Genomic DNA, 20,862 nt, shown 5'->3' with positions numbered 1-20,862 from the left:
GCGTGGGACAAATCTGCAGACGAGCAGGTATGGGGGACAACCGGCAGACGAGGCAGGCGTGGGACAAACCGCGGCAGACGCAGCAGGCGTGGGACAAATTCGCAGACGAGCAGGCGTGGGACAACGGCAGACGCAGAGGCGGGATAAATCTGCAGACGAGCAGGCGTGGGACAAATCTGGCAGACGAGCAGGCGGGGACAAACGGCAGACGCAGCAGGCGTGGGACAAATCTGCAGACGCAGCAGGCGTGGGACAAATCTGCAGACGCAGCAGGCGTGGGACAAATCTGCAGGCCAACAGCAGTGTATCAAGCAACCTAGGGGAGATAAAAGGGCTATTCGGCTGGAAGGAGGCTAGCGCTCTAAGAGAAAAAATGGAGCAGATGCAAAATGCTTGTGAAAGCATTGCATTCAATATTAAAAAGTTGAAGACGTCTACTTTCCAGCAACATGGTCCTTATGATGCCAGGATAAAATTTCCTTCAGCCACATGACCCTTACAAGCAGCCTGAGTGTAACCATGCAAATGAAAAATAGTCCACAAAAAAAACCTTGTATTGTCAGGATAGAGGGCGTTTTGCAGCCGACCACATAAAGGGCACTTTTGCAGCCACATGAGAGTAATAATGTTTGATGGAGAAGAATATTGCAGATTCAAGGTATCCATGAGCAGTGCTGGGATACCCTATCTGTATATAATGTCAGGATTAAAGGGACTTTAACTTCCAGGCAGATAAATCCCCTTATACGAAGGGGGACGAAAAGACTTGGACGTTCTTGAAGTGGAGCAGTTTAAAAAACATCGCCTTAAACATCCTGTCACTCGCAGTCCATCTTTCTGATGTTGGTAGATAATTACTGGAGTACAGTGGCTGCCAATTTTTTACCCGTAAGAAGTTTAGTAGAAACAAATGTCGGTACAGTTTAAGAAAGGTCGTGTTAAGACAGCTTATCTCTCTTGCTCCTAGATGCTGAACTTATACACACTTTGTATAACACTATTTCTTGTGAATTTGTCTCGTCCAACTGTTTTCATTGTGTTACTGGTCTGCATATTTATTCACTTTTTATTAGTGCCCGGAGACTGTTTCCAGCTTGTTTTACGTGGTCATTCTTAGATGTGACAAATCTGAAAAATAAAAATTTGTTAGTAAATGGTAGTATCAAATCCTTATTTCTCATGATTATTGTACACAGTTTTGATGATTGTCAATTCTGAGAATGTAAATAGACAAAAATGTCAATAGATATCTAAAGGAAAGTTTTAGAACTGTGCAAACTAAACTTGTATTAGTTGTCTTTCTGAACTTTTTTTTTTCGTATTACCCGGCTGTCAGCTAAGCAACTCTGGAGAGATAAGAGAACTTGTACACAGTATCATCTTCCAGTTAATTCTTAAGCGCAATTATCGAAAATGAAATGCTACTTAATTCTCACCTGGTATGGGGTAACTCCACTAGGGGTTACAGAGGTCAGTTGCACTTGAAATATGACTTCCATATCTTGAACCCTGGAGAGAAAGCAAAGCACACATTACTCGGACAGGCTTGAAAGGTAAAAATATTATATTTACTGCACACAGTAAAACCGCCATTCAAAAAGTCGCAGTTTTTGACGAGAGTAAACTTTATTTTTTTTACAAAAATGAACCATTGTTTGTTAGCTATATGCCGAATAAGAACTCAAGAACAACCTTCTCTTAACATAGTACATCTACTGAAATATGACATTTGAGTCTAAGCATACTTCACTGTACTTCTACTGAAATATGACATTTGAGTATAAGCATACTTCATTGTAATCTTGAGTTTCCTTGCAAAACAATTTTTACACCTAGCATGACCTAAGTAATAAATACTCCAAAAATTCGAAGGAATTTTATCATACTTCTATTATTAACCAATTAAAATTCTCGGAATTGCTTTATTGCTAAGTTCTCTTCAAAGACAAAGTTCCTTTATTCTCTTCAGACAAAGTTCCTTTATTAACCAATTAAAATTCTCGGAATTGCTAAGTTCTCTTCAAAGACAAAGTTCCTTAAGTTGCGCTCTTGACTACGGTACGTATTTACTCGAATAAATTTTAAATTATTATTATTACTATTTCAGCAATAAAGTGAAAAATGTCTAATATACCAACCTGGTTGTTAGATAGTTCTGTTAAACATATTTGCAATTACAGTACTATAAATCTTCGTGAAATCTTCGAAGCATCTATTATCTCGCTGCCACTTTCTACCAGGTACGTTTTCTGCAAACCTGAAAATAAAACAATTTTGTACATAAAACAAAAATTACTTACATACAAAATAGATATATTTTTGCGGAAAAATCTCTTAATAAATTAGAGGTATAGTTATTTTAATTAGTTTGAAAGATCGATCATTGCCTACTTTTTCCAGGTTGAAATCAATGAGCAATCTCAAATAGTATTAGAGGTATGCATGCATAATCATTATGTCAAGTAAAAATGTACATAAAGAAATTAAATAGAAACTAATGTCCAACCACACCTTAGAAACAATCGGGCACCAAGTTCTTAATAAAACCATAATTGCACAATTCAGAAAAATATTTAAAAAATAATTTTACCATTAAGAAGTTTTTGGGCAAATTTAATCAAGCAAAGGTTCTTCGAACGCCCTTTATTATTTTGGTCTTAAGTATTTGACAAAAATCATTCTCCTTAAACAGGGTTGCTACTAATGACCTAAAATCCTAAATTTAGGACATATAATGAAAATGCCCCAGTACCCAAGGGTACGGATGAGCCTCGGTTGTATTCACTGCTCAGTAAGGATTAACCTCCTGTAAATTACACAGGACTAGTACACCTCCAGCATTCCTACTAAATCATTCCTGAGAATCGTGTACCTCGTTGGTTTCAAGATGGAATTCATTCTTTCATAACGTTCCCAGAAACCTCAAAGGGAAATGACACTGTTCTATTAATCATTGGTGATTCACAAATATATCAGCTGCCACAGTAATCACCGCCAACTCTTTTAGCAATGAACTACCTGCTTAATTTAAAAGGTACTTTCGAGATGACCTTGAAAGTCCCGTTCTGGTCAAATATTTTTTCAAGGAACACTTCTCTTCCTTCCATCTTACTATCCTCAACCCTCTCCTAGCAATTATTTACTCTGTTTCCCTTTCTGCGCTGAATGACCTCATCATAGGTCCCATCACTTAGCCTTTGCCCCAAATTCTATATTCCAATCCATTCCAAGGGATGTTCAATTGGTCCTATTCTAGCACAACATATCTATAGTTAGTTCTGATTTTTTTTTTTGGCTGGTTATCTCACCAAAGTTCTGCACCACGAATCAAAATTACTTGCTGTTGCAAGAATTCTAGAATAAGTAATAGCTCCAAGAAAAGCCTGTTTGGAATTCTTATATATTCAACTTTTTCTCATACACAATGCTTCAAGATTCATAGGAACCAGAGAGAGAGAGAGAGAGAGAGAGAGAGAATGATAAAGCTAAGACCAAAAACTTCATAAAAATCTAGTCAAGAAAAAAAAGGACACATCTACCTAGAGGAAACCACCCAAGAAAAACAGATATTTAAATATTCCTACCATTATGCAAGTCAAAATACCCTGAACCCAAATCATATACTGAAGATAAACGATCCTGGTCTTAAATATTCTTACCTCTGCACTTTGCAACCGAGACCCATTGTTTAAACTTCCATAAAATCTCCAGAACGCTCTTAGCTCTTTGGATAAAATCTGCTTCTTAACAGGTGGCTCCTACAGATCTGTAAAAGGACTCAGGCTGTTGGGAACAACCCAAATTTCAGGCAAAGTCCATGCACTGTTTAGGAATTTGCTATTACCAGGCAGTTTCTTGAAAAGGAACAGGCTTTGAATTATCAGTGCTGAATTTAGCTGCACGTTGTAAGACAATTCCATGTAAAAGTAAAAAAATATTACATGAAGAGTAAAGACAAAATGTTGCTTAAACGAGAAGTCAGCTTGATGATGAGTAAAGGAGTAAAGACCAAATCTTCCCTAAACAAGTCAGCTTGATGGGGAGTAAAGACAAAACCTTGCTTAAACGACAAGTCAGCTTGATGAAGAGTAAAGACAAAACCTTGCTTAAACGACAAGTCAGCTTGATGAAGAGTAAAGATAAAACCTTGCTTAAACGATGTCAGCTTCTTGATGAAGAGTGGTAAAGATAAAATCCTTTGCTTAAATGATAAGTTGCTTGAGGAAGAGGAAGACAAAACCCGTTTAAACGACAAGTCATTTGATGAAGAGTAAAGACAAAACCTTGCTTAAACGACAAGTCAGCTTGATGAAGAGTAAAGACAAAACCTTGCTTAAACGACAAGTCAGCTTGATGAAGAGTAAAGACAAAATCTTGCTTAAATGACAAGTCAGCTTGAGGAAGAGTAAAGACAAAACCTTGCTGAAACGACAAGTCAGCTTGATGAAGAGTAAAGACAAAACCTTGCTGAAACGACAAGTCAGCTTGATGAAGAGTAAAGACAAAATCTTGCTTAAACGTAGGGCGGTTGGGTGAAAGGTCTTCAGTGAAAGTCAGTTTTTGCTCTCTTCCTGTAACATTGTCCTTCCGACACTGATGTTCTAGCCAGTCTGAAATGAGACAACAGGAATTAACACTCGATTTTACTGAACAAGAACAGATGCATACATACAAAGAAGAGAGAGAGAGAGAGAGAGAGAGAGAGAGAGAGAGAGAGAGAGAGAGAGAGAGAGAGAGAGAGAGAGAGAGAGAGGAACTTGGCAAAAAGAGGCTGATTTTCGTAAGGAAGACCAAGAATATGGCTGATTTTCGTAAGGAAGACCAAGAATATGGCTGATTTTCGTAAGGAAGACCAAGAATATGGCTGATTTTTGTAAGGAAGACCAAGAATATAGCAACATATTGGCATAACTGGACAGTTCAGTGCCTTTTTAGAGTATACATTTGAGAGAGAGAGAGAGAGAGAGAGAGAGAGAGAGAGAGAGAGAGAGAGAGAGAGAGAGAGAGAGAGAGAGAGAATATTTGCATATCTCTAAAATTTCATCGCATGCTAAGAACCTATTAGTGCTGGCCCCAACTATAGTTCCATTAGAAATTCCAACACTAGCTGTGATCTGCATAATCTCAAACCAACTTCTTAAGGATTATTCTCAATATACTACTTTATTTTCCCGATTAAACTAAACAAAACCCCACTTCAAAATAAACTTACGTAAAAATTCCTACAAAGGTTTAACGGTTCTTTCTATAAGGACCAAGGGTTTCACAACTCAATCTCAAAACAGTTACGATTTAACAACCTTTTATAATATGGCCCTTATATTTTCATAAGCGAATTGACAGGCTGACGGATTTACGTAGGCAAAATCTATCTTCTATTTCCTTTAACTAACAGAAATTCTAAGAGCGTTTAGTAACCTCGAAGGACTAATGGTCACGGTTAACCAAAATCAAAGTTTCATAAGAAAAATCCTGTTGCTCATGTGCCTACTGTTATAAATTATATAAATTCTACTTTCATCATTTTCTTGTTAATTCTGAATGAGTTTCAATGAAGAACTTGGTGGTACATCAGGTGCTAGTGCAAAAATCTATTTTTCATCCAAGAGCAACAGGAAAATCAGGGACCTGATATTTACTTACAATTATTGTATCAGCATTAGGAAATTTGACAGCGAGATAGTGGCCCTTACATAATTAAGTATAATTGACCCCATCTACCACACTGCGCAGATACTCATTAAAACGAAGCGTACAGCGTTTAATGATAACGCTTTCGATCAGAACATATTGCTGAATACCTGGTTATTACAGTCCAAGTGCCCTGCGTCTATGAGTGAATTTGTTCAGTAGTTACAGATTCATCAAAACTTCAAAAACTCAAAGGTGTTACTTTGGCTTGTTATCTACGCGTCAACTCCGGGGGGCTAGTACTAAACATGGCGGAAGCTCATTGGGACGCCGTATTTAGTACTAGCCCCTCGGGGATCAAAGGTATAGTTTATTAATATAAAATCTGTCGACCACACAATATAGAAATGGGCGTCTATAATACTTTGATCCCCGAGGGGCTAGTACTAAACAAGGCGCCCTATTGAGTCTCCGCCAAGACAAAGTAGCACCAATCCAAACTATCGGACGGTTTTCAGTGCCTTTTTAAATAAACGACTTACTTTAATGCAATTCATATATATTTAGTACCTAGACAGCCTAGGAAGCACGTATTTTGTATCCTGAAGGCATAAGGAGCATGTATTTTATATCTCGAAAGCATAGGGAGCGTGCATCAAGTAACGGTCAATTACTGCAGTACTACCGTACCAGTATACCTAACAACCACACTGTTAACTTTGCAAGGTTGTCGTTCTAACATTTAACCAGATTAACACATTTTCTCTCCCTATTGAGAGGAACTGGAAACCTGCCGAGTTCTGACCAAGATGCAGATTTGTTGATTGCATCATAAGGTCTCATTATGCCCAAAGGGCTGATAATACTTTCCACTCAAGTAGATCACGTTTCCCTTCAAGGCAAGGGAACCTGTGTTGCCTGTCTGTCAGGCCTCAGAGAAAATTCGGTGCTACTATAGTAGGCGGTCTACCTGCGTGTTTCTACTACAGCAGGCGGTCTACATGCGTGTTTCTACACTATTTCTCCATGTTTAGTACTAGCCCCTCGGGGATCAAATGTCCTGAGTGCACTTTACCACATTTGATCCAAGAGGGGCTAGTACTCAACATGGCGAAACACATTTGATCCCCTAGGTAGACAGCCTACTATAGTAACACCGAAAATTCCTCTAATTCCAAAAAAGTGATTCCGGGTACATGGTATCTTTAGACTGAAACTTATTATTAACAGCTTGCATCCATTAGTGTCCATGAACACCTCAAGGACTAGAATTCCCTTTAAAACCGATATATCTATCTGTGACTGGATGGTACTTTTAAGCCTGTAATTGCCACACACTTGCATTTAGACACAGCATGTCAGCCGTACAAAGCACGAAAAGTTACACAGTGGAAACGCTCTCCGAAAATCACACCAGCCTTTACATCAAGGAAACACATTTGATTGTAAAAACAACGTACTACCGTGTCTTTATCAGAAGCAGACGACACTGAATGAATTTGCAACTACAATCATGTCTATCAGAAGCAGGAGACAAATCTGTATCAGAGGCAAGACACACTGATGAACATGCAACCTACGACTGTGTCTGTGTCAGCAGCGGGAGACACTTGAATGAATAAACAACCTGTGCCCATCAGCCTAACCAGTATAAAAATAAATCAAGAAGGTATTCCACTTTATCCCTAAACCTACTGACTTTGGGGGTATTTATTAATAACAAAATGTTTATTGTAGCAGCTTATTGAAACATCATAAATTACAAACTTCGAAAATGCGAAATGAAACAATTTAACAGTATAGTCTTTGCGACAGTAAAAGGGTAGCCTACTTAACAGTTTATGTGGGTAAGTGATCAAGTCAGTCTGGTAATTTCGGCACTATAGCTAGAAATGGCCTCGTAAGAAACTAATTTATTAATTTATTTAGGGTATCCAACCAAGCCCTGGGCACTTTCAGCTATTCAGATCTTAAAGAGTGAAAAAGGAAGTTGGAGTGTCTGGTAAAACAAGATAGAGATCTAGAAAATAAAAAAAAATGAAGAAAAGGATCTAGAGAGAGAGAGAGAGAGAGAGAGAGAGAGAGAGATTACCAATACATCCCACCCTTTTAGTGGAAACTACTAATTTATTCAAATAAGACGATAAAAGGTATACTAAAACAAAAGTTTTTTTTTACTTGATAAAAACAACCTCCACTGAACATGAGCCCAAGGAATTGGTTAAGTAGTCCTACGAAAGGCCTTGATCTCTGAATTATCCTTAAAAATCCAGTTCTTTGAAGGTTTATGTCGTCATCACCACCTTTATATTATTTGTATAAAAGTTAAAGAATTTGGATTCAGTATTATACGTCTGAATTTTTAAAAAAAAGTAGGAAAACGATAAATAATGTTCCAAGAGCAGCCTGCTGGCCTTTCTCGTGCCGTATTGTCATCTATTATCCTTCTCACCAGACTTCAATAATGACGAAAGTTTCTAAGCAATGGTATGTACTTGAGGTCATCGTCCCTAATGCTCATGACCTGACCTGGAGTCACGAAGCTTTTGCCATCCATTTAAGTACCATAGTAAAAGATGCCGACGTTGCTATGAAAACGGACGATTTCATAAAAGAAATGGTATAGAAAATGGAATTGGGTATGACTCAAGTTTTTAAAAACGACTGTGTGTGTGGTATGAGAGAGAGAGAGAGAGAGAGAGAGAGAGAGAGAGAGAGAGAGAGAGAGAGGAGAGGAGAGAGAGAGAGAGAGAGAGAGAGAGTGTGTGAGAGAGAGAGAGAAGCTATGGTTGGTAAAATTAAAGGTTATGTGGAAATATTAAATGAAAATCTACACAAAAAAAGACGGTTTAAAACTAAAATGACCGTTATCAAGGCGATTTTGTGATACTAAAACAATAGCCTATAAGGCTTGCTATGCTTCCTTTCAATAGACCTCAGTTAACCAAACTTCCGATCTTCATTCTCCCCATTTTCAAATACATCAACATTCCATAAATTTACATCCTCTTCGTCTCTCTAGTTAAGGATGACAAATGGTCTTGTTGACTAAAGACTTGAGGGCACTTGTACACGTCAGTATTTTTACTATGAAACCTCAGCACGAAATTCATGATATATATTCTGATCACCATATCTGTTCTGATCAGAGTTCACATGAGGCGGAAAAGTGTCAGTGTTTGATATAAAACTAGTTTTTATTGTCAAGTCGAATATTGGCAGTAAGGGAGTGAATTAAGTCAAGTATACTTCTCTCACACTTTGTGACTTTTATTGATTCCATCTGAGAGTTTTTGTTTGATAAACTACGTGGCAAGCAATCCGTTTACCATGACATGTAGTCTCCAAGCAATAAATTATATCTCAAGTGATAAAATAATAAATATAACTACCTAGTAAGCCCCCTGTATACACTAGCATGTGAAGTACGTTTCCAATCAATAAATTAAATCTCGGTGATAAAAGTTACGCTTCCGTTCTTGGAACAAAGTACACATTTGTCACGAGTAGGCGTATAGTTGTATGGCGACAAAAACGGGAATATTCAGATACAGTCTTAACTTCGTTAAAAATGCAGTTCCCAAGAAAAAGCATGGACTACAGTTTCTGATTATTTATATAGCACAGTAATGCAATATTGTTATGCTCTGGTTAAGCTGTTCAGTTTTAACTGCGTTTAGGTGACTGAAGCAACATTTTATGCAGCCTTTTCACAAACGCATTAAGCTTACAAGCAGGGCACGTGAAAACTTTTTAAGCTGAGAAGCGTGGGTATTTGGCATTACGCCTGTGATTCAGTCTGAGAGCATATTGAAGGTTAACATCGATCTGATATTTAGGTTTTTGTTCTTAAAGGTGTTAGGCCTATAGGGAACAAGAGTTTTCGATGTGCATTTCCGTTACCATTATAAACTGAAAATGTGTCAATGGAAAATATACCAAATTAGGAAAAAAAAAAAAATATATTGAGAATACCATGAGAGGAGCACAAACGAGAACACAAACCGGAATACGTGACCGCCAGCATTCCTGAATCCAATTCCAGAGTTTTACTTAAATACTTCGGTTCATTGCTTTAATTTATCCAGAGTAGGCATATGTGGGCTGAATAATGAATTACAATGCAGTATTCGACATAATGGTAGCCTGTCATTAACTCTTTCATTGTACGAAAAATTGTTACAGTAATTATAATTAGAACGTGTTGTAACAAACTGGGAAATCACTGTACTCTTACAAGACTGATACAAAAAATTTCAGTTAGGCTTTCTTTCTATCGATGGGACATAAGTCTAATAAATAACTGTCTTATTCTACACATTGTTTGTGAACCTGACTGGCCCCTTACAAATATTCCCAATGGAGGCACGCAACTCTGTAGGCCGGCCTTGCCATTAAGGATGCACTAGGGATTAAAAAAAATACCATAACTCATAAATTGTGTCTCATACAAAACCATGTAGGTGACGAAATATGACGAAATAGCTTGAGGTTGAAATCCAAGTGTACTCTGGGGAAATAAGTCATTCTGGTGCAAAGCTTTGGAACTAAGCCTACCCACTTCCGTTCTCCTAAACTTGTCATTTACCTTTCATCCCTCAAGAACCAGGACCACCACTAACTTTAGGTATAGGGTATGCCACCCTCTTTGACCTATTCGGGAAACAAAAAAATATTCCCGATTTCGAATGGTGCAATCATCATAACGACAGGTGCACGAAAAAAATGTGCATTCTTGGGATAAGACGATGATGACTGTCTTACGCCTATGCTTATGTAAAATAAATCTAGTGACTAACATCACACGCAATTAGCCTAGGCTACCTATTAAGGTTGCTTATGGTTGGCCGACGTTCGACTAAGCTTTCTAATCAATTTTAAATGTTCCGTTAGGCCTATCGAAAACACCACCTTAATAAATAAAGCCTATAGCATAGGGATTACTGTCTCAAGAATCGTAAAACCTTTAACACGGACCAATACATTGACGAGTTTTCATAAAACGTCGAATAAATAATTGACACACTTACCTGACTTTTCACTTTATTAAAGCCGGTGATTTTGGGTACCAAAGATTTTCGGTGAAATTTTCAATTCTAATTCACTTAGCAAAATCATCTGCTTCTCCTGATCAACCATGAGGCTTCCGCCTCGTCCTAAAATTCACTATATCTACTATTACACCCTTGCAGAGACTCAATAATTCGTAATTCTCCAGGTTTTTAATGAATCCGGTGCAACTTGCCTTCTCACTAACCGACAAACCTCTCACAAAGCCGGCTTTCCTTGAAGTTACTAGACCAACATTACTGAACCCAGACTGCGCAGCTTCCCAGTGACCAATAAAAACTCGTTTAAAGACAAAAACTTTTTCCCAATTGGCCGAACGAAACCGAAAGATCCAGCCAATGAGATGGAAGAAGGTGGAGGAGAGATCTGTTTAAAAAAAAAAATGAATGGTCTGGCTGTCATTCTTTTGAAAATGGAACCTTTAAAGTAAACCATGAACACATTGAATGCACGAAGCCATTAGACCTAGTGCGAATGTAGACAACTGTGTGAGGATGTCATATTTTCGAGATTTCAAACATTTTTTTTTTGTAAAAAAAATCGAAAATAAATGAAGACTCGTTTTCACAAGAAGAAGAGAAATACATCCTTTTCTTTTTCTGGAGAGATTAGATTTAAGGTTCCTCCTACGGTCACATGACTCCAGATAGTTGGCACATTTGAAAGTTTTCTTAAAAACTTTGAATTTTAGGATGGGGGATGCTTTGTTTCATAACCACGTCTCCCCAACTACCCCCGTGGGTGGCCACGGGAGCTCGTGCGGTCTTTCTGACAATAGTTCAGGATCATGTTTTTATTTAGACCGAGTCGGAAGTTAAACTAACTTGATAAACAAGTAAAATTTTTCCGAGCTGCTGAAGAGCAAGTTCCCGTGCCAGCACAAGGCTGGCTGAATCTAAGTACAGAGTTAATAAAACCTCTCCCCTCGCGGCCCAACCAAGTTCCGGAATCTGAAACACAAAAAAATAACTTTCCACAAAGTTGAACAATATGCGCAGCTACAGAATTTCCTCAGATATGAATGTGCACAAAATAAAGTTGAATGGATCCAGCCTAGTTTATCCAACTGTAGGTCAAGATTGAAAGTAACTTGGCCTCACTATGCAACAAGATATTCCTTGTCCATCCAGTTCCCAGGAAACTTTTGCTTTTCATTAGTTTTAGGAATGGACTAATCGAATTGCATACTCTAGAGTTACTGCTTTGCAGTCTAAGGAAAACCGTAACAGTTTGACAAGCTTGTGATTTTTTTTTTAATATAAACATCCTAAGGTAAGTATTCACCACGTATAAGCATAGTCTGTGGGTTCAGGTTAGTTTAAATCATTAACTGTGATAATGACAAATATCCCTACTCAACCCAAAAGCCCTCGGGAGTTTTCGAAGAGATCTTGCCTTCGTGTGCCGTACCGTGTCAAACACGGAGACCCGACGCAATAGGCCTACCGCAGAAAATAATAACCGATTAATTGATGGAAGAGAGATAACCGTTAAAATATAAGAAATAGACGTTAAGATGAAAGTTAGGATAAATTCGAATACGTAATGAAGTTACAATAAATATGCTACTGAATAAACAGCACCAAAGCTTAAAAATGCATAAATACACGAAAAGACATTAAAAATATGCTTTATTGAATAAAGGAAGGCTAAGCTGTAAAATATAAACAAAGAGGGGACTTTCAAACCTTTATAAATGGTGCAGTGCAAAATCTGTCCGCCTTACGCCAGGTTAGGCTAAGTCAATGCAAGTCAATTCTTATCAGGCTGATGATCAGTGTTGCCATACATTGCGTCACATACTTCCATCACCTTACCTTATCTTGCATATAAATGTTCTGTACAATAAGATTAGCGAATAACCTACTGAATATACAAATAACGTTAAGATGAGAGGGATTAATCTTATGCACTTTCCTATACAGTCTCACTTCACAGCTTGAACTATCTTCGATATCGCCAATGTTTCAAGTACGCACAATACCTTGGACCCAAAATCAGCACTGAATCTCATCCGTTTCAATATACAGTCCATAAAATTAATTTTAACTTTGAGAAGAGGGAAGGGTTCAGACCGTCATTCAGTCTTGTCCCAGTGTAATTTTAAGGCTTTGTATTTTGTGCTTTTGTGTAAAGTTACTGAAGTTTTTCTCCGATGTTAACTGATGGCTTCAAATTGTGTTTTGAGTTGGCACATAATTTGATGTTCTGACTATCGTAATTTATTTTATATATATTTTTTTTATTTTGTGTAAGTTTTTGGTTTCTCCAAACTTTATTTCTACTCCTTTTATTATTTATTAATGCTGTCTCTTGCCTTTTCAGCTGAGGTAAACTTCAGCAGTGAAATCTTCCTGTCGTAACTAACCCTAATGAAAGCTGCCATCGCCTAAGGAAAGTATGTTTCCTAAATCTCTGCATTGTTCAAAAGGGTTTGGCCAGAGAAATTGCAACCTTGAAACTAAGTTCTAAGACGGTTCAAGCGTCCGTGCAGCGACTATATGTAAACGAGAAACTTCATAAACACAAAGAAAATGTAAAACATCTGAACGACGTGTACGAGAATAAGCGCGTTAGAAAATGTATGCAAGCACAGATAACAGAAGTAAAATTACTCTGCCGAAACTGCGGTCGAATGCTGTTGTTAGAAGTCATATTCTGGGCAAAACAGCGCCTGGGAAATTGCTGGCCTTCACTTTAAATGCTGACGCTCCCTTGAATCCTAAGGAGCTTGAAAATCTGGTAAATGACATTTTGCGAGTGTTTACTAACAACACGCTCATAATATTTACGAATTCTCCCGAGAATGAGTTGTTGGTGTATTCAAGAACTGACTTCATTTGATTAGAACAAAATGCTGCCCTAAAATGGAAGACTGCGGTGTCTGCAAAAATACAAAACTGAGAAAAATGGTAGGTACTGCAGTTTTCCCTTGCCTTGCTGCTGATTTTGCAGATATTGCAAATGGGACCCCCTAAATACTCATGGAAAGCTTGGAAGAATCATTCTGAAACTGTAGTAACTTGTGTATCAGTGTTTCACGAGACCAGTTGGTGGCATATCTCAATTTCGAAAATTTTGCAGATACTGCAGTTTTCCATTTTAGGGCAGAGTAGTAGCACCTGTATTCTTAAAGGACCTACGAATCTTTCCTTCACCAAAGGTGTTTTTAAGCTGTCATGGGAGAAGCATCATCGTTCAACATTATCAAGAATATATTGACAAGTCATGTGTTTTTCATAAGAAGGAGAACGTTCGCGATCGGTCAAACTTTTAAAAAATGTCGCCTTATAAGAAAAGTGGGTCCTTTGATACTTAATGCACCCGAAAAGTCGTTTGTTCGTGCGTTTGTCAAATCTTAGTTACTGGTAATGTGATGGGTTTAGGTGATGTTTATCACTGCTTGCATAACTAATAATAATAATAGGTTCCTTTGAACGAAAACTGTTAGGCCATTTCTGTTATTAGCCTACACGTTTCTTGAAGGCCAGTGACTGTATCCTGTGCGCACGCAACTTCATCTCGAGAAAGGAATTGGAAATGGAATATGAAATTTAGGCCAAAGGCCAAGCGCTGGGACCTATGGTGAGGTCATTCAGCGCTGAAAGGGAAACTGAGACTAAAAAGTCTTTAATGGTGTAACAGGGGGAAAACATGGCAGTCGCACTCGGAAACGATTGTTAGGAGAGGGTGGAAAGCAATATGAAAAAGGGTAGTATATGAGCAGAGGTACAGTAAAGGAAAGGAGAGAGGTTACACTAACTCCCTACGGGTTTCTTCTTGAGAAAACCACCACTCACCCTCCAATTACTGATCACACCTACCTAACACCGGAGACCTCCTAATTAACACCTCAACACCACTCGTCAATCAGCTGATTGTTCTCCAGCCTCCATTATGCAGTGCTACTCTCAAACACCTCTTTGTAGTCCGTGTTACACCAAGGGTGCAAAGGCCTAAAATGTTTTGTCTCTTTTAGCTATAATTTGCAAAGCACATCCTTACGTTTTTGCATTTGCCACTTATCTGTCATTACTTATGCAACGAAATTAAGTATAATGACGAATTTGTAATACATCGGCCGACTGTTCAGACCAAACAGCCTCACTCACCTTGATCTTATGCTCCCAAAGTGCCTCTTGGGTTCTAGAAGACTGGCTGACTCGAAGCCTTAGACCGAGCTTTTTCAATTCACGAATTCGTAAACCAGTGGAAAAGGATGACCAAATCAGAGGTTGGAGGTACAGATTTTATTTTCGACCGTATAAATACATCCAAGGCTTGCTATGTACAGTTCTAATTCCTCGAGAAGCTATGGGAAACGCAAGGAAACATTCCGTGGGGAGGTGGGGGTCGGCGAGCTTAGTTGGGCGGTCTGGCGGAACGTGATCGTCATATTTTTGTTTGTTTACTTTTCGTAGTTGACGTCGGCGTTGAAACCATCTCCATTGTCGTAGAAGGTCACCACCTGAGGACAGATATTGGAAAAGGTCAGATTATAACTATCATGATAAAGATATTCACAATATAAGACAGAAAACTGACTCCAGACTTTAAAATTGTTTATCTTGAAAAATGTTACCTGTGTTCGTCCGTCAGGTAGGAGCACCCTGTATTCTCCCTGGGTCCTCTGGCCGTCGCTGTTCTCGACGTGGCTGAAGGTGTTGCCGCTGTCTGAGTCTGTCACGCCCCAGGTAAAGTCGTAGGGCATCCCCTCCATCTGAGAGAGAGATACAGGGAGAGAGAGAGAAAAGCAAAATAAGAAAGATATAAGTGATAAAACTTGATAAGCAACACTGGACAGATAGATAGTTCAGGTGATAAGAAGAAGTATGAACATGGATAAAGAATGAAAAATGCAACGCTATAAAGCTTACTGAGCCATGAATAATTATTTTAGATGTTAGGTTTCCAAGCAAATCGTGTATCGTTTTGCACTAGTCTCGAAATGGCCAACTTTGTCATAAGCACACACACATTCATACACGTCCGCATGCACAATATATATATATATATATATATATATATATATATATATATATATATTATATATACATATATATATATATATATATATATATATATATATATATATATATATATATATATATATATATATATAATTAGAAATATGTATGTTCATATACACACACAATATATATATATATATATATATATATATATATATATATATATATATATATATATATATATATATATATATATATATATATATATATATATATGGGTCCTGAATCTTGGAAAAACGATAACCAGTTATCGCCTTGCTCCCGAAGACGACAACGCCGATTAAGTACGACAAACATTAAGTACGATAATCTTTGATTCCTGATCACGAAGGAAAAAAATTTATCACACTGTATACGATAATCACTTTCGACCACGAGAGCTCGAGTTAAGGTTTCACAACCTCGGGAAAATTCAAAAGACTTTATTCCTGTGAGAATATTCTTCACTCATTCAATAAACGTTTGAAAAAATGAGTACTTCACTCATTCAATCATTCATATATTCACTCATTCATTAAATGTTTTCCCAAACGAGTATTTTTTACTCACCGCAACTTTGTCCACCCGGTTGCTGGGTTCTGGAGCCAGGTAGGTGGGTTGGGGTGGTGGGGGCTGGTAATCGTACCCCTGGGGGAGGCTGTGGGCCACAGCAGCAAAGAGAAGAACGGCTGAAAGTACCTGAAGATAATATAGAATAAAAATTATGAATGAATAAAATGAAAAAGTAAGGATATATCACTAACAACTGCGAAAATAATTCACCAGATACAAAAAATGATGTATGATGAATAAAATGAAAAAGTAAGGATATATCACTAACAACTGCGAAAATAATTCACCAGATACAAAAAATGATGTATGATGAATAAAATGAGAAAATAATTCACCAAATACTAAAAATAATGAATAATAAATAGGAGACGAAAAAATTCACCAAATACATAAAGAATAAAATACGAAAAATCTTCACCAAATACAAAAAAATAATGAATAAAAAGTAGAATAAGAAAACACTTCACCAAATACGAAAAAGCAATGAATAATGAATAAAACACGAAAATAATTCACCCAATACACGAAATATTTGTGCAAAAAATTTGAAAGGGACAGACGATATCGGTAGGGCAAAATTGCTACTGTAATTTTTTTTTGTTGCACATGACCTATTTAACAAAATTGTAAAAAGGATTAACCGAAACAACGTTGATCTGGACCACTAAAAAGTAATTTACAGTTTTTTTTAGCACAGTTGAAGACAATCAGTGCTGGACTACTAATTAGATGTATTTAGATGTACTCATTTCAAGAGGCTATTCATTGTAACAATCCTACTTCCCATTTGGTCTCGTGCGCGATATTATATTGAAATGAAAAATCGAAGCATATTACACCAATATAAAGAATAAACCTATTTCAGGTATATGCACTTAGGTTTTTTTTTTCTCTACGTGATACCTGTTACACAGACGTAAGGTAGAAATTCATCGTAAAATCTTAGGACAGCTAAATGAAAATTTCTCGAATTTTAAGTCCCGCCAGATCTTTTGTGAAATTTTTTTTTTTCATTCGATACGTCGTCTGTATAAGCGACAGAACCAAAACGAATATGCATTTGAATAAATGAGTAAAATGGCTCTAATATTTTGCAGAGAGCCGAGAATTGTTACCAGAGAATAACAGGCAATTCTGACACTACGTGACGCCAGGTACCTCGTTGAGTTACGAGTACGGAAACTGAAAATCTCTGAGCGTTTAGCAGAAAGAAATGAAGCATCAAAGTTTATGCGACTGTAAAGTCTTTGATGAGATTTTGAGGTTACGGTATATTTCGTAAGATCTCTTACGTTGATTGAGATTGTTCTATAATTTTCAAAGGCAGTTTCACGATTCATTGCAAAATGTTTAGAAATGGGCGCCCTTACTTGCAGCAATTTTTTATCTGAAGTTGTAGCAATGAGGATTTCAAAATAAGATAATGTACTCAACCTCCTTTGAGGAAAAAGTAATTGGAAGTATGTTGTCTAGAAGTCCTCAGAGAGAGCATAGTACTGTGCTAAATATTATTCTATATAAATGTATCAATTGTTCTACGGCCAAAAAGACATCCAATGTGAAAAGCTACCTTTTGATACTCTACGAGGCAAAAACAGATTTAACAGACAAATTAATGTCTGTGACAAAATAATGATCCTGAAATCTATACTGCTGTAAAAAATGAATGATTACATTCCATTCCCTAAGAAAAAAAGCAGATAGAAAAAATAGCAAAAATAACACATCGAGCATTCTAAAAGTTAAAGAGGGAGAGAGAGAGAGAAACATTCTTGAAGATACCTTCATGTTGAAATAAAAAATTTGAGACCAAGAGGAGCTCGGAGCTGAAGAAGGAATGATCCTAAGATGTTCTCGGATTCCAAGTCGTGTCGCAGCTATACCCGTCTCGTAAGGGCATCCCTTTATATACCCACAGTCTCTCCCGCAGTCACAGTCTCTCTCTCTCTCTCTCTCTCTCTCTCTCTCTCTCTCTCTCTCTCTCTCTCTCTCTCTCCTGGCATGTGTGAGGTCATTAGTGTAGCAAGGTCGTGAGCGGTCGGACCGTTCCCGTTCACTATGGGCCGGTAGCGAGGTGTCGTTTTGCAAGAGAATGTGAGGCTTCTTACACGTATCCTTGCGGGGGTTGAGAGCCGTTCCAAAGATCAATCCCCCACTACTACTACTACTACTACTACTACTACTACTACTACTACTATCTATCTATCTATCTATCTATCTATCTATCACAGATTGTTTGCACTCTTCCCTTCTCTTTGCATAAATATGTGCTCTACCTTGGGTGTTATTCGAGAACTATTTAGTTTTTTTTTTTTTGGTGAACCGTCTATTCCGATTTTTTATCGTTTTTATTTTCTGTTGTAGCATAACCTTATTTTTTGCTTATTTTCATCCAAGCATTGTGCTAAGAAACAGTAAAATGAAACAAAAATTGCAGTATATTAATGCAAAACAAATACATAAAAACTTGAAATTAGAAATAGCTTAAAAAGACAAAAACAAAAATTTAAATGATGGACAAACAAGTCAAGAGAGACGGTATAACGTAATAAATAGAGACAAAATGATATCAAACACATCTAGTGAAAAGCCACACAATTAAATAACTGAAACCGTCAAAATGTTATCAATGCCCATCAATCTCCATCAATCTCTTAATATCGAGTTGTTTGGAAAATGTTCAGCTTCCTTCCAGCTTTAGGTAAAGCGAGACTTTCCCTTTCTGGAAAGCCTCTGCGATTTCTGGACTTTTAAAAGGTAAACAGTTTTCCCTTTTTATAAAGCCTCGGTACTTTCTAGGCTTTTAAAAGGCAACAGTTTTCCCTCTTAGAAAATCTCGATACTTTCTGGGCTTTTAAAAGGTAACAATTTTAAATTTATAAAGGTCCCAGTATTTTCTGGGCTTTTAAAAGGTAAAAATTGTACATTTTGAGGCCCCAGTACTTTCTGGGCTTTTAAAAGGTAAAAATTTTCCCTCTTAGAAAACCTCGATACTTTCTGGGCTTTTAAAAGGTATCAGTTTTACATTTTGAGGTCCCAGTGCTTTCAGGGTTTTTAAAAGATAAAAATCTTCCCTCTTAGAAAATCTCGATACTTTCTGTACTTTTAAAAAGGTAACAATTTTCTCTTTTTAAAAAGCCTCGGTACTTTATGGGCTTTTAAAAGGCAGCAATTTTACATTTTAAAAGGTCCCAGTATTTTCTGGGCTTTTAAAAGGTAAAAATTCCACATTTTAAAGGGTCCCAGTACTTTCAGGGCTTTTAATTAAAAGGTAAAAATTTTCCCTCTCAGAAAATCTCGATACTTTCTGGGTTTTAAAATGTAATAATTTTCTCCTTTTAAAAAGCATCGGCACTTTCAGGGATTTAAAAAGCAATTATTTTCAGTGGTATCATCTCCCCTTCCACCGAGGGATATGTGGTATTATGGGTACGGTTTATATCCCTCTACGCAGATTCGAAATTTTTCTATTTAATAGAAATTGTTTATTTCTTTGCAGGAACTTCATGCTTTGTGAGAGAAACAAAAGAGATACGTCAGTGCATTCACAGTTTCGACGTTGGTGCGACCCTGGAAGTTGCAACGCCATGTAACTTGCTGTCAGTTAATTACATTCACTTAATTACATTCACTCCGACGCCCAGTGTTTGGGACGTTTCCTTCACCAGCTGAAAGTTCACGGGTTCGAGTCCACAGGGAGCCAGATTATATATATATATATATATATATATATATATATATATATATATATATATATATATATATATATATATATATATATATATATATATATATATATATATATATATATATATATATATATATATATATATAATATACTATATATAGAGAGAGAGATATGTACATATGTATACATATATACATTATATATATAAATATATATACATGTATACTCTGAAATGTTTCTGTTTTACAGATATTACAGATGGATAAATAAATAAATGAATAAATAAATTAATTAATTAAATTAATGAATAAATATGAGGGAACAGAAAATAACACCTATACGCCTATAATTCAGGAGACGTCAGCAGCAGCTGAGAACAGGAACGAATTTGCTCCTCGCTTAAATATTTGGAGATCAGAGATTCCACAATTCCACAGGGCAAACTAGTCCACATTTTAGTTGTAGCCAAGATAAAACTCCTAGCAACCTCCTATCAGTCACGGGTTGTCACGCTATTTTTCAAATTGTATTTCCCCTAAAATAAATCTGACTTTAGTTGGGGATCAAACTGATAACTTGTCTTTTCGTATATTTGTACCGAAAAATCTTGGCCCCTCAGAGGATTCCTGTAAAGCAGGACTTGTTTTCGGGGTGACAAACTGGTCCTGACGAAAAGCGATTTTCCAAGCGAGGCGAAAAGAAATGTCAGAGAGGTGATGGACTGTCACATATCATCAGCGATCCATTGACAAATCTCTCTCTCTCTCTCTCTCTCTCTCTCTCTCTCTCTCTCTCTCTCTCTCTCTCTCTCTCTCTCTCTCTCTCTCTCTCTCCGGGGTCCAATTGAATGAGAACTGATTTCTCTTTGGTAGGAGTATTCAGACGAAACTT

At 37.1% G+C, this 20,862-nt stretch overlaps 1 protein-coding gene and 1 long non-coding RNA gene across 4 annotated transcripts; both read right to left on the bottom strand.

Annotated features, from left to right (window-relative positions):
• Window positions 1–267: 267 nt before the first annotated feature.
• LOC136840793 (uncharacterized) lies at window positions 268–10,936 on the bottom strand. Of its 3 annotated transcripts, XR_010853735.1 has the most exons (6): window positions 10,662–10,936; window positions 4,464–4,610; window positions 3,660–3,766; window positions 2,139–2,257; window positions 1,437–1,509; window positions 268–1,128 (listed from the first exon to the last, which is right to left on the bottom strand). It is a non-coding gene; the product is annotated as an uncharacterized lncRNA (long non-coding RNA). The 3 variants fall into 3 exon arrangements; XR_010853733.1 differs by lacking the exons at window positions 4,464–4,610; window positions 10,662–10,936 and adding an exon at window positions 3,845–4,153; XR_010853734.1 differs by lacking the exons at window positions 4,464–4,610; window positions 10,662–10,936 and adding an exon at window positions 3,942–4,153.
• A 4,007-nt stretch (window positions 10,937–14,943) lies between these two features.
• On the bottom strand, window positions 14,944–18,156 carry LOC136841259 (pro-resilin-like). The gene is made up of 4 exons (XM_067108263.1): window positions 18,066–18,156; window positions 16,281–16,409; window positions 15,284–15,421; window positions 14,944–15,169 (listed from the first exon to the last, which is right to left on the bottom strand). The coding sequence occupies exons 1-4, from the start codon at window positions 18,069–18,071 to the stop codon at window positions 15,110–15,112; spliced, it is 333 nt and encodes a 110-aa protein (XP_066964364.1). The 5' UTR covers window positions 18,072–18,156; the 3' UTR covers window positions 14,944–15,109.
• Window positions 18,157–20,862: the final 2,706 nt, after the last annotated feature.

Source organism: Macrobrachium rosenbergii, chromosome 8 (genome assembly GCF_040412425.1).
Source record: "Macrobrachium rosenbergii isolate ZJJX-2024 chromosome 8, ASM4041242v1, whole genome shotgun sequence".
NCBI classification, from domain to species: Eukaryota; Metazoa; Arthropoda; class Malacostraca; order Decapoda; family Palaemonidae; genus Macrobrachium; species Macrobrachium rosenbergii.
Note: the sequence above shows the minus strand (reverse complement) of the source record. Positions and strands in the feature narration are given on the sequence as shown.

What these genes read in the sequence shown, in the direction of transcription:
- LOC136841259 (XM_067108263.1), bottom strand. An exon ending in ACCGGGTGGACAAAGTTGCG is followed by an intron (nt 15,422 to 16,280) that starts GTGAGTAAAAAA and finishes TCTCTCTCTCAG; the next exon opens with ATGGAGGGGATGCCCTACGA. An exon ending in TACCTGACGGACGAACACAG is followed by an intron (nt 15,170 to 15,283) that starts GTAACATTTTTC and finishes ATCTGTCCTCAG; the next exon opens with GTGGTGACCTTCTACGACAA.